Raw genomic sequence first — 15126 nt, forward strand, 5'->3', positions numbered from 1 at the left:
ATCATCCATTTTCAAATCAATTCTGAAATGATTTCTCACCTTTCCCGAGCATAGAATGTGTTTCGAGTCAAGTCTAGTCATGTTAAGGGTTCAAGTGAACAGTGTCAAGTACACGACCCTAGTGGGTCGCCCAAGCCACCTCTTCGGTCCAAGTCAAGCGTGTCGACCATTTGGTCAAAGTCAAACCACAGAAACATCCATTGTAGACCACCTATGGCGTTTTCCATAAGCCCATGAACCATCTTTGGTTCAGTCATGGGTTAGTCATACCAAGTCGATGACAAGTCCAAGTCAAGAAGTTAGTTGAAATGAGTCATAACCCGGGTTAGGTCTAGACCCCTATCCCATGTGACCCCTTATAATTGAGCCACTTAGCCCATTTTCTGGGTCTAGTTCTGTCTTTAAGGAAAGGTCAAGTCTGTGAGTCGAGTCCTTATTTGTGCAGGGGATTTTGATTCGAGTATTGATTGGTTTGGGGTTTTCTTGTAGAAAGGCCGCCTTAAACCCGAAGAAAAGCAATGGAAGCCTCCATCACTAAGCTGAGTGGAACTGTGGAGTTGATGATAGCTCGATTGGATGCTATTGCGGAAAAGATGAATGGGGAAAAAGCCATAACTGCCTCATCGGAAATATCTGAACTTGAGAAACGAATCCAGCTCATGCAAAGTCGACTGAAACTCTCGGAAAATATCCGCTATGACCCTCCGGCCCAGACCCACCATCGGTCCAAATATCTCTTTGTAGGAAAACTACTTGTGAGCTGCCCAGAGTACCTTCCAGGCCCAAACAACGATGTTCGATTTGGGGATTTCGGTATTGACTACACACCATACATTCTCCGGAGTGGGAATGAAGTCCATGGAATTTGGGACGATAATGAAGATGATATTTACCTTACCAGAGGAGCAATCGTCCCATGAACCCAAGATGAAATCTTGAGGCTAAGGAAATATGTCCTTGAGTCTAATCATTTGAATCGATCCGGGCGCCCCTACCGAGTTGCGAAGGAAAGCCATACTTCTATCGCCAAGGATTTTCTAGATAAGGGATCCTCAAAAGAACCTACTTTAGTCGAGGCACTTACCGAAGGGTCGACCTCAGAGGCTTCCCTCATTAAGCAGCTCCAAAAGACTAAGGCCGATGTCTCCATTTGGCAACTAATCTTAAGCTCATTTGAACACCGTCAAGCCTTACTGCAAGCACTAATGAACATGACCGTATCCCCAAGTAATACTCCAGATGATATGGTCACCTACGTCGCCCAAAGTCAACCATAGCTCATTAATGTCGTGACCTTTTCAGATGAAGACTTACCTCCATTTGGGCCAAAGCACTGTTTGTTCATGTATATTGCGGTGGTGTGCCTCCAAAAATACATCCCAATGACCCTTGTCAACGACGGGTCAGCTGTCAAAGTCCTACCATTAAGAACTGCCCACGTGTTGGGCCTAGACAGGAAAGATTTCATCTCAACTACCCAAACATTTCGGGCATTCGATGGGACGATCCGTCGGGTATCCAGAATCATCGACTTAGTAATTCAAACAGTATCCATTGAAAGGAAGGTGGGTATCTAAATTATCAATGTAGCCTCATCATTCAATCTGTTATTGGGAAGGCCGTGGATCCATGCAGTAAGGGCCGTGTCCTCCACCCTACACCGAAAGATCAAGATCCCTTTCAAAGATGGAACCATCACCATTGACGCTACACCCATCGTGGTGGCCGGAGGGGATTTCACCTCCGAAGTAAGTCTCGAAATCGCTATTGATACTTGTGGTTTTGAAGTCATAAGTATGATCGAACCTAACCTAAAGTTAGGAACATGGATCTATACACGAAGTCATGTTTGTGAGATAATTCTCAAGAGGGGAAAGTACTTCGGTTTTTCTATGTACCCCCGAAGGGAGGACACGTTTGTGCTAAAACTGGAAGTCCCAAAAGGAACAACATCTGCGCTTAGATATGAGCTTGTTGAAAAAGATCTTTTGACAAAGAAGAAGATGTCGGTTGAAGGCCGAGAAATGGGTATTTCGTGAGGGTCGTAGAAGATGAACCATGTGTGGACTTTCCCGAACCCATTTACGATTGGAAGAATAAAACGATGGTTCCTAGAATTGAAATATTCCAAGACTGTTACTACATCCCTGAAGACGTACAAGCCGTAGTACCAGAAAAGAACGATTCGACCCCTATCAAAGATGGGAGGGCATTGGTGCTCCTTTTCAGAGAAGAAAGAAAGGGCGTAACACCAAGCGAAGACTTAGTTAACATGATCCTTCGAAGTGACAGGTTCGATCCATCTACTCTCATCACTGATGTAGATCCTAAGAGGACTATTTCTCTATGGCGGAAAACTGTTAAATGGACCGATAATAGAGGACTCCTCTTCAAGTTGACTACAGTAGAAGGAGAAATGTTCAAGCTGGATGACGGTTCCAAGTCTGAGTCCGAGTGTGATAAGTGTCTTAAGTTTGAGTCTAAGAAGTCAGGTGTCGAAGTCACCCCCTCCAAAGTGTTTCCTTTTAATGCACCCTTTCTAATTCGGGTATCCTGGGGCTTGTCTCGGGTACCTCTGTTGTCTCGCCACTGACCTCCGATCAGCTGGCTCAAATGTTAGCGCATTTCGCGCAGTTTCAAATCAATAATAATAAGGTGAACCAGTTTTCTTACGACTTGTTTTATTTATATTGCAATTTAATTTTTGAAAATAATTGTTTTAGTAGTGACATTGAGAATGAGGCCGAAGGCAAACAGGTTGAAGAAGAAGAAGAAGAAGAAGAAGAAGAAGAAGAAGAAGAAGAGAAGGTAGAACCACCTCCACAATTGGTTAAAGGGTTAGAAGAATATGACCAAACAAACTCGGTGATCGAAGATACCGAAACTATCAACGTGGGAACCACCCTAGAACCACATGAGCTTAAGATAGGAACTACCTTAGATCCCGTAGAGTGACAATGGTTCATTGACCTTTTGATTGAATTCAAAGATGTTTTCGCATGGTCTTATAAAGGAATGCCGGGAATTGATAGGGAAATTGTAGAGCACAGGATCCCGATCAAACCAGGGTTCAAACCAGTAAAGCAGAAGCTGTGCAGAATGCGTTCGGAGTTGTCCCTAAAGGTTAAGGAAGAAATTGATAAACAGCTCAAAGTCGGGTTCATCAAGGTGTCAGAGTATTCACATTGGGTCGCCAATGTAGTGCCATTACCGAAAAAAGATGGTAAAGTGCGCGTGTGCGTGGACTTTTGGGACCTAAACAAAGCTATTCCGAAGGACGACTTTCCATTACCTCACATCGATATCTTAGTTGACAACACTGCAAATCATGCATTACTGTCCTTCATGGATGGATATGCCGGTTACAATCAGATTAAGATGGCCGAGGAAGACATAAATAAGACAACATTTACGTCACAATGGGGAACCTATTATTACACAGCAATGCCTTTCGGTTTGATAAATGTCGGGGCAACGTACCAGAGAACAACAACGACGTTGCCACACGATATGATGCACAAAGAAGTTGAAGTTTATGTCAAGTCAAATGAACGTAGTGGTCATCTTGGGGCGCTATGAAAATACTTTCAAAGATTGCGAAAGTACAACATGAGACTTAATCTGGAGAAGTGTGCTTTCGGGGCCACCTCTGGCATGGAAATGCCCCATCCCAAGACCGAGAAAGAAATTCGAGGTTTCATGGGAAGAGTTCAATACATAAGCCGTTTCGTTGCGAAGTTACGATGATTTGTGAGCCGATCTTTAAGAAACTGAAGGTCGGAGAACATAAAATGTGGGATGACCAGTGTCAGGCCGCATTTGATAAAATAAAAGAAGTATTATCTTCTCCGCCATTTTTAAGCCCACCAGTAGCCGGGCTGCCGTTATCACTATATCTAACTGACACGGGTACAACAATGGGGGCTATGTTAGCCCAAACAGTTGACAAAGAAGAAAGAGCTAGTTACTACATTAGTAAAAAGTTCTTAGACTATGAAGTAAAGTATACAACTCTTGAAAAGACGTGTTTGGCTTTAGTCTGGGCAACGAAGAAATTAAGACAGTACATGCTCAGCTACAGTATGAGTGTCTACTCCAAAATGGATCCGATCAAGTACTTGTTTAAAAAACAGGTGCTAAATGGAAGAATGTCGAGATGGACCCTCATGTTATCAGCATTCGATCTCAAATATGTACCTTTGAAAGTGATCAAAGGAAGGGCGGTTGCCGATTTCCTCGCCGATAATCCAATCGAAGAAACAGAATTCGTCGACACTTTGCCATTTCCCGACGAAGACGTGGTACATGTCAAGAATAACGTATGGGATTTGTATTTCGATGAAGCATCGAACTATATGGGATATGTAGTGGGCATTCTTCTTATCTCGCCAACAGGTGAACACGTGCCCGTGTCCATCAAGCTGGATTTCAATGTCACGAACAACGCTGCTGAATATGAAGCATGTTTGCTTAGTTTACGCAGTGCTCTAGACTTGGGTGTGAAGAAATTATTAGTAAATGGAGACTCGTCCTTTGTGATCAATCAAGTGGGTGGATCATGGAAAATTAAGAGCCAAATTTTGGCCCTATATCAAATGAAAATATAAGAATTGGAAAAATACATCGAGGATATTCGATATGTTCACCTCTCGAGAGAGGAAAATCAGTTTGCAGATGCATTGTCCAATCAAGCTGCCTTGGTCAACATTCCCGACCACATAGACAGTATGCCAATATGTGTCAAACGAAGATCATCCCCTGCCTATGTGAATACAATCGACAATGCCGAGGAAGGTGAAACCGAACCCTGGTTCACAGCCATTTTGAAATTCAAGGAAAAAGAAGAGTACCCTCTCGACCTTGACACGCGTGGGAAACGTGCTCTGCGAATGTTATTCGCCCAATTCATTAAGACCGATGACGGACAATTGTACAAGAAGATGGCTCAAGGTGTTTTGTTGCGATGCATCGATAAACCGACAGCTAAAAAGTTTTGGAGGAAGTCCATGACGGTGAATATCGGCCACACATGAATGCCCATATGTTAGTCTGTAAGATCATAAGGCTTGGTTACTATTGGACAACGATGGAAATAGATTATTGCAAATATGTCAGGCACTGTCACAATTGTCAGATATTCGCAAATGTGCAGCATGTGGCACCTTCTATGTTACCCACCATGACGTTACCATGGCCATTTTCAACCTGGGGAATCGACATCATTGGAAAAGTAAACCCATCAGAAACTGGAGGGTATTGTTTTATGCTTGTTGTAATTGACTACTTCACGAAGTAGGTAGAGGCTAAGTCTTAAAAGGTGATAAAAGCGAAGCAAGTAGCACAGTTCATTCAGAATGACATCATTTGCCGGTACGGAGTACCACATGAGTTCATCAGCGATCAAGGAACACATTTCTAAGTCGAGACCACAGTTATACTTGAAAAGAATAAAATGAAACATCACAAGTCATCACCATACCGACCACAGACGAATGGTGCAGTAGAGGCTGCTAATAAAACAGTTATAGCCATTTTGAGAAAGATGTCTAACAACTATAGGGAATGGCCAGAGAAGATACACTTCGCATTATGGGGGTATAGAACTTCAATTAGAACAGCCACGGGTGCAACCCCGTATTACTTGCTATATGGAATGGAAGCGGTTCAACCAGTTGAGCTGGAAGTACCATCCCTAAGAATCATACTAGAAAGCCAGGTTCCTGAAGCAGATTAAGTTCAAGCAAGATATGATTTACTAGTCATGCTTGATGAGCGGCATTTGAATGCATTATACCACGTTCAACTCTAACAGAAAAGGATAGAGAGAGCTTTTAACAAAAAGGTGAAACCAAGGGGAATTAGTGAGGGTGATCTGGTTCTCAAGTCGGTTAGAGCTCTGTTACCTATTGACCCGAGGGGTAAGTTTAAACTAAACTGGGCTGGCCCTTATTTGGTAAAGAAGATTTTGTCAGGAGGCGCTATTCGGTTAACAGATTTTCATGGGAATGACTTCACAAATCCTCCGAATTCGGACCAGCTGAAGAAATTCTATCCTTGATGACCTCATTCTCAAATGTTATGAAATAATTTTTTGAATTGCAAATGTTTTTAGATTAAGTTGTGAGTTGTTTGTCAACATTGCATGAAATATTTTATGTGAGAACTACGGACTCGATTTGATTCTGTTGCAAAGCAGATACGTAGGCAACTCTTAGGTAAGAGTACAACTGAAACAAGTAAAACAAAAATGAAATTTTTGATGCAGAAGCTGGGGATTTCTAATAAATAATAAGTTTTTATTTATTCTAAATTCCGGGCGAAGCCCGTTACAATATTTTATTCTGGGCGAAGCCCATCACACACAACTAAAAAGGAAAGCACACAAACAGTAATAGTAATAGTAAATAGTAATGTCGAAGACTACTCTTTGCTACCCTCAGCCGGGCCGCACGCCCCATCATGACGAGACGAAGTCTCACCTATCATTACTCGGGCTCTTTTCTTCAGAGGAATCATCAATTCTTCACAATGGCCCAATCTGTCTTTCACACTAGGTCGAGAACCAAGTCTTTCTGCAAGTGTCAACCCACTTTCATTTCTTGGACCTAACCTCTTCCACACATCTAAAACCAAAGAGTCAGTCCTAGGAGTCGAGTCAATCTCTGTTTCTGTAACACCCCCTCATACCAAGGTACCTTACCAGGACTACTCCAGCATGAAAGGCTGTTACCATCTCGGTTGCCCGAGGTTAGTAAAGATAAATAGCAACTGTCCCAAACACATATATTAAGTATGAGAATTATAAAACTTACATTGTCTCAAAATCCAACAAAAAAAATATCCAAATGCTAGCTACTACAAAACAACAGCTAAGACTCATGACGGTGATAACTAATCCGGTGTGATGACTCTCCCATGACCGCCCCAAACTCACCAAATGCATCACCTGTCACAACATGCTCACCATCCCCGAATGGATCACCACAAATTTTACAAAACAACAACGGGGTCAGTTCTTCATAATTAAAATAAGACAAGTGCATAAAGTAACCAGCTGATCATCCTCCCCCCCCCCCCCCGGTCTCCCGATCTCACACAGTAACCGACTACACACCAAGGTGTGTAGCCCTGCCAGACTACTCATCGCAAGAGGTAGCCCATGCCGCCAGTGGGGGACCGCGGCCAATCCCTACCAAAATCCCGCTCATCAACGAGCGATAACCCTGTCCCTTAATGTGCACATCCCCTCTCGTGACGGGTTCCACGGAGGGCGAACTAGGACGTGAAGCCACTCCCGCAAGTGACTCCACCACAAACATCACAACACCATCACAACCACCACCATCACACCAACACTCCGATGATCAGCAGAGAACAGTAAAACACAATACAATTACATCTTAATTCAATTAACAGTAACTGAGTAAGAGAAACCCTACCTTAGAACAATCAGCAAGGAAAACAAGCAATCAATCTAGATCGGCTCCTCTACGAAGTCTCCGCCTGATCAATAATCACATAACAACAATCACTATATGCAAAACCCCATTGTCCCAAATTCATAATTAAATACAAACCCTAAATATAAACTAATGAATCATAGAAATAAGGACTTACCGACGATGAAACAAAAGATGAATGCACTTGTTATGATCACACACAAACAAGGAGAGATTTGGAGAGGATTAGAGCGTCGTTTGAGTGATTAGGTTTTATAAAAGGTAATTAGAAACTGTTTTGCGTTTATAAATAACTCTAATCTTTTCCAAATCAAACCGCGGAAATAATATTCGTCAGTCCGGATACTCGGTCGAGTATAGATTATACTCGGCTGAGTACTCTTTACTCGCTCGAGTATTCTGCATACTCGGCCGAGTGTTCCTTGGCAGGAGCCAAACAGGATACACGACACACTTTACTCGACCGAGTAGGCCATACTCGGCCGAGTACCAACCTAGGAAAATCGTAGTATTACAGTCTTCCCCCCTTAAAAAGAACTTCGACCCGAAGTTCCAACCCAACCAATTAAACATGGACACCTAACACTAACTCCACCAACCACGCTCCCTTCCACAACGTGGCTCACGATATCATCTCAACTACAGTATAGTCTCCCAATACTAACTCCATAATACTATGGGTACCCACAACATAAGTGTTGCCAACTCTGTCTTACTTCCATAACGCTCACTAGCACAATCAATTATGAAGACAATCTACCGTACAAGATCAGCCATCAAAACGGAATGTTACATTCTACCACCCTTAAAACGAACTTCGTCCTCGAAGTTTACTCACACACATAAACATCATCACACGATCCGTTAACACTATCGAAGTTTACTCACACTGCTAAACATCATACTACTATGAGCACTGCCATTACTTGTAATAAAATCGACCATCACACAATCTATCCTTATTCTACACTAACACTCAAACTTCTAATTGCAACCGTATGACCATCAACTCTCTTGTCTCCTCCTACTCCTTTTAAGATAAAAGTTATGTCTTCGTAACTCACTAATACTAGGTCCTTTGCTATACCTCCCATAAACCTAATAACCATCGCATGTCAATGATAATCCACTATAACCTCACATCTACAACCATTCATATATCCAGGGCTCTCTTTCTCTAATAGTTCTCGTGCCTCCAATTATTCTGTACTCATATAACATATATCATAAAATCCTCAGTATAACCACTACTCCATCCCTTCCACATTACCACAAAGCGAAATACTTCTATATACATATACACTCACCTCCACAATCTTAGCTCACAATCCACAACTATTACATACACTCACACTAGATCCCCAAGTCTCATGTTTATTGCTGTAAAACGCATCCATAACTTAACATAATACTAGTTCCCAACACCCTACACGCACTGTCCCAAATAAAGGTCACGAGCCACTTGCCGCTTCTAAGTCAGCACACACCCATTCCACAAAACTCTTGCCACCACTATGTCCCAAAAAATAATATCACAATACCATGACAACAACGGAAACATACTCAACATTCTTACATAACCTACTCTACCCTCAAACCGAAGCCGAAACTGATAAGAAACATTAATAAACAAAACAACACTCTATATGCCCAGACCGACCCTGACATCAGACAGCAGTAATCAAGCAACAATCTATGACAACACGAAAAATCCTGGTATCACAACACGAATTATCGTGCACAGTGCACAACAACCACATCGATAGTCATCGCCACTTTTACAATCTCATAACACCGACTCAGCACAACTTCCTTGACCACAGGACTTTTGTAAAAACTGCTCTACTAGATCACGACACAACATATTAAACTGAATCACATATACCAACCTTATGAATATTATCCATACCATGACTCGTGAGGTCAGAACCTCACACAAACATTTATACATATCGTGGACCCATAATCGAATGTAACTAGCCAATCCTGATTACGTAAGTTACCACTTGATAATAAATACCTCACATCCGGACTTAACTCAGGTGCCCTTCATAACATATCCTCTCAAACACACAATTATCACCACCCGGCGAACGTAGCTATATCATCAGTACTCAACTTCCAGCGAACACCTCATATATCCACATCTTATACTCCCTCACAACCATACATACTAATGAGTCTCTCCACAAAATCAACCCCATTAGAACAACTAACTTCCCTAATACATCATCCTCAACCACCACTGACAATACTATGACACCAACATCCTTCATGCGATAACTCTCTTACTATCACTTCTTAATATAACAATCTGTTTTCTCTCTTTGGTTATCATCCCAAATAACGAACATCAAATCCATCAACAAAATCTACTTCATCATTATTTCCAATTCTATCCTTTATCGCGTCGTAACCTAACCCCCACCAAAATCTCATATCGTATAAACACTCTGCCAGCTCCTTACTCCCTTAATACCTCAAAACCGACGGCTAACATGTCGTCCTAAATTCTTATATAACTATTAACTCACATCCTCTCATAATGCTATCGTGCCTTTCCATGATTCCTTATTTTCATGTCCCATAACTTTGATCAACGTTCTCCCAACTTACTTTCATCCAATAATACCAATTAATAAATCATCTCCTACCTTCTTCTACCTAACTCTTTAGTAATCCGATTACCTTCTTTTTGCTCCACAACTCAAATTCCATTAATTCATATAAATATCCTCTCAGTCTTCTTTATCACTCATCCTCTCTCATCATACTACTTACTCACACTTGTCACCATCAAGTCCCCACAACTAACGGTTACCCTTTAATTAGTTGTGTCTCCCTTTCATATCCCTAGAAAGCCAGCAATTCACCTCGTACTGCTAATTGCCCAAAGAACTATACATTAGACTCACCTCTTGATAATCCAAACTCCCAAACTCAGTCACTATCTACAAATCCACGTCGCGACATAACTCCATCTAAGTTCACTATATACCCCTCTTCTCCATCCCTCTAAAGCAACCTTTCATTACATTTATCCTTAAGCAACACAATCCTAACCGTCTCCCTCCATAAATCCTTATACATCCCAATTTACCACTATTCGCATCCCTCATATCAATCTTTCATTCTCACGTTTCTTTACACTTACATCACTTTTGCCCATATACACTTACTTTTATATTACTCAACACACGACTATATCACTAATCATATCTCACAAAACATGTTCCTTGCCTCGATTAGCTCGTCAGTCTACCCTTTTCTTTTTCTACTATCCCTCATAACCACATATAACTCATGTCCTTCCTATCCAACACGTATCCCTCATAAGCCGACATTCTTCCTATCATAACATCTGATAACTTACGTATCAAGACCGTCATATATATAAAAGAATGCTTTAAGAACCAAAACATATGTGTGCACATACCCTACGACTCAAAACAAATGTAAGAACATAGCAACTGACTCAAAACAAATGTAAGAACATAGTTACCGACTCAAAATGACCGCCCACTGAGGTACTCGGTCGAGTACATGACGTACGCGGTCGAGTACAGGATACTCGGTCGAGTAATGAGACTACTCGACCGAGTTCACGACTCCAGAAGCTGAACAGACTTATCACAAAAAGATTACTCCACCGAATATGGAATACTCGATCGAGTATGAGAGATACTCGGCCGAGTAGGGCCTACTCGGTCGAGTATAGCACCGTCCAGTTTTCGTAAAACAAACATATCTCACTCATTACTTGGTCGTTTTGGGCGTGTGACCTATCGTTAGAATCGTAAGAAGACAAAATATCACCTCGAATTAAAATTTCAGAAATATCATTTCTAGAACTCGACTTATGACAGTTTTAAGACAACCCTTCCATAATCGGTTTTCATACAAATCAATTTTTCTTAACAAAACAACTTAAACATGAATCAAACAAATAATAACGACCCAATACTTCAAGAAACCAATACATAGATAAAGTTTTATCATACCCACATGAAAATTAAACACGACATTCATATATATGTAGACGCATGAACTCAATCACGTGCTACTACCAACAAACCAAACATTAACATCAACATGATCATATACACATGTACCACTAACATTTTGAAAGCCGTGTATTGAACACATAACATGCTCAACATATTTCATGCTCAAGATCTATCGTATACGAATTCACAATCCACCTTTCATATACTACCATGTTCCAACACTTTCACAATTTCATCCAACCACTTCACAAGGCTCAAGCTAAAAGTATTACACACACATGACTCAAACATACAACATTGACCAAGACTTCCTCATGTGACCGGCTCGAAATCAGAAGGGCCTTAATGCGATTCGGGACGTCTCCCAAGTCCTTGCGGTAGCTCCAAACAACTCTCCCCGGGTTCATTTTATTTAGACTCCCTAAGTTCTTTGGGTTCATTAGTTTTAGGTGCCGGAATCGTCGGCTCTGATACCACTTTGTAACACCCCCTCAAACCAAGGTACCTTACCAGGACTACCCCAGCATGAAAGGCTATTACCATCTCGGTTGCCCGAGGTTAATAAATAACCTTAGCAACAGTCCCAAACACATTTATTAAGTACGAGAATTATAAAAGTTTCATTGTCTCAAAATCCAACAAAAGATATACCCAAATGCTAGCTACTACAAAACAACAGCTAAGACTCATGACGGTGATAACTAATCCGGCGTGGTGACTCTCCCATGATCGCCCCAAGCTCACCAAATGCATCACCTGTCACAATATGCTCACCATCCCCGAATGGATCACCACAAATTTTACAAAACAACAACGGGGTCAGTTCTTCATAATTAAAATAAGACAAGTGCATACAGTAACCAGCTGATCATCCTCCGTCCCCGGTCTCCCGATCTCACAGAGTAACTGACTACACACCAAGGTGTGTAGCCCTGCCAGACTACCCATCGCAATAGGTAATCCACGCCGCCAGTGGGGGACCGCAGCCAATCCCCACCAAAATCCCGCTCATCAACGAGCGATAACCTTGTCCCTTAATGTGCACATCCCCTCCCGTGATGGGTTCCACGGAGGTCGAACTAGGGCGTGAAGCCACTCCCGCAAGTGACTCCACCACAAACATCACAATACCATTACAACCACCACCATCACACCAACACTCCGATGATCAGCAAAGAACAGTAAAACACAATACAATCACATCTTAATACAATTAACAGTAACTGAGTAGGGAAACCCTACCTTAGAACAATCAGCAAGGAAGACAAGCAATCGATCTAGAACGCTCCTCTACGAAGCCTCCGCCTAATCAATAATCACATAACAACAATCACTATATGCAAAACCCCATTGTTCCATATTCATAATTAAAGACAAACCCTAAATATAACCCAATGAATCATAGAAACAAGGACTTACCGACGATGAAACAAAAGATGAATGCACTTGTTATGATCACACACACAAACAAGGAGATATTTGGAGAGGATTAGAGCGTCGTTTGAGTGATTAGGTTTTATAAAATGTAATTAGAAACTGTTTTGCGTTTATAAATAACTCTAATCTTTTCCAAATCAAACCGCGAAAATAATATTCGTCAGACCGGATACTCGGTCGAGTTTAGAGTATACTCAACCGAGTACCCTCTACTCGGTCGAGTATTCCGCATGCTCGACCGAGTGTTCCTTGGCAGTAGCCAAACAGGATACACGACAGACTTTACTCGACCGAGTAGGCCATACTCGGCCGAGTACCAACCTAGGAAAACCGTAGTATTACAGTCTTTCGCCCTTAAAAAGAACTTCGTCCCGAAGTTCCAACCCAACCTATTAAACATGGACACCTAACACTAACTCCATAATACTATCGGGTACCCACAACATATGTGTTGCCAACTCTGTCTTACTTCCATAACGCTCACTAGTACACTCAATTACTAAGACAATCCACCGGACAAGATCAACCATCAAAACGGAATGTTACAGTTTCGAGCCTAGATGAAATCGGGGCCGTCCTAGTAACGAATTCTCGGTTCTTCTCCCCTTCCTTGTGGTATTTGTAGTCAACAGCTTCATCCTTGGAAAGATCCCTTTGGGCCTTGAAAGAAGGCTCAATACTCCACTGCAAATAAGAGAGTGACACCCAACTAGAGGTAAACGGCTCAGAAAGATGCCAAATAGTCCTCCGAGTCCAAGACTCCAACCATGCGTTGCACCTCATGAGAGTCACTTCCTTGACTTGGCCGCGAACAGGCTCAGTGACGGGAATCCGTAGCCGACGACCGACCTGTCGAAGAACACGGTCTGGGTAGATATAGGTACACCACTCCAAGCCCAAAAGAGTAAGATGTCTGGTTCTATCAGTTTAAGGCAAACCAGTAACTGCGGTAAGGCGGAGCCAAGGTAAGGCCCATCTAACATTTAAGCTAGCATTGGCAAAAAGCCCTGTCGCCAGAAAGGCTTCTTCTTCCCAGTAGCAAACCGACGGTGGATCAACTAACTCGAGTCTCTCACATAGCCAGATCTGTGAAAAAGGGACGAGAAAATGAATTAGACTATAGAAAATGATGTCAAACCCACTGAAAAGAAAGGAGGTGGGCAAAAAAAATAAAGAAAAAATGCAAAAGACGAAAAAAAGAAAACGAAAAAAAAGACGAAAAAAAGAAAAAAAGAAAAATGAAAAAAAGGGGAAAAAAAAAAAGAAAAAAGGCTGCAAAGGACAAAAAAGAGAAACAGCGAAAAGACATACTTGTAGAAGACAGGTTGATCTAGTGTAAGCAAGGTTTGGGTTGGCCATCCGAGCATCTAACCTAGCAATGATTTCAGCAAGGATGAGCTAATCTGGGCTCCTGCGTTGCTCCATCTGTTCAACAATTTGGATGAATTTCGATTTACCGTAACAAGTTGGTACCTCAATATGTCCTTCAAAAGGATAAAGATGAAGCATGATCAATCCAAAAGCCCTGCGACGGAACGCCGTAGGAATCAATGGGTCGTCAGCACGCCCAAATTTTTCAGCAATGGCGAGTTAGTTTACTCGTTCACCATCAACAAAGGCACGAGCCTCATCGCATGACAAATCAAGGTAATCACGGTACTTGTTAGCCCATCCCCTCTAAAAGTCGAGAATAACAGGAGTTAGCTCAATCTTCCAACCTCCTAGAATAGCAATTTCTTCCGAAAAGGGACACATCTCTCCTTCATGAAAGGTAAAAACATAATGGGTAGGATCCCAGAATTTTAAGCACTCATCAAGAAAAACAATTTCTGGCAAGACCTGCCTCAGCAAGACTAGTTGAGATTCCAATCCATTGAAATCATAGGCCCAAGATGACATGGTTTTTCGAAGAGAATTCATGTTTAACAAGAAGTTTTTTTGAAGAAAAGAATATGAAGTGATGGTTTACCTCTTATTATGATCTCCTTATATAGGAAAAATAAGGAAAGAGTTTTAACAAGGGTTTTAAGAAACCCTTGCTTACCGCCCAATTAACACGTCCGAGGGCCTTGGGGCGCGGGCCTCCAGGCTTCCTCATCACCCTTTATCGCTTGTTGCACAAAAGTTCGTTGTTGCGGGCTTTGTTTGTGTTTCGCGGGCCAGAATGGCCAATCTACATTTTTTTATCCCAAGCGAGTCCATGCTTGAATTAAAAAACCTGG

General features: G+C 41.9%; 1 protein-coding gene across 1 annotated transcript; it reads left to right on the forward strand.

Moving 5' to 3' along the window:
- The first annotated feature begins 2104 nt into the window (after positions 1 to 2104).
- On the forward strand, positions 2105 to 6058 carry LOC141630637 (uncharacterized). Its single transcript, XM_074443418.1, has 7 exons — positions 2105 to 2492; positions 2990 to 3223; positions 4039 to 4547; positions 4629 to 5012; positions 5116 to 5253; positions 5489 to 5716; positions 5813 to 6058. Exons 1-7 carry the CDS (start codon positions 2105 to 2107, stop codon positions 6056 to 6058), a joined length of 2127 nt encoding a protein of 708 aa, XP_074299519.1.
- The last annotated feature ends 9068 nt before the right edge of the window (positions 6059 to 15126 follow it).

Source organism: Silene latifolia, chromosome Y, assembly GCF_048544455.1.
Source record: "Silene latifolia isolate original U9 population chromosome Y, ASM4854445v1, whole genome shotgun sequence".
Classification (NCBI taxonomy): Eukaryota; Viridiplantae; Streptophyta; class Magnoliopsida; order Caryophyllales; family Caryophyllaceae; genus Silene; species Silene latifolia.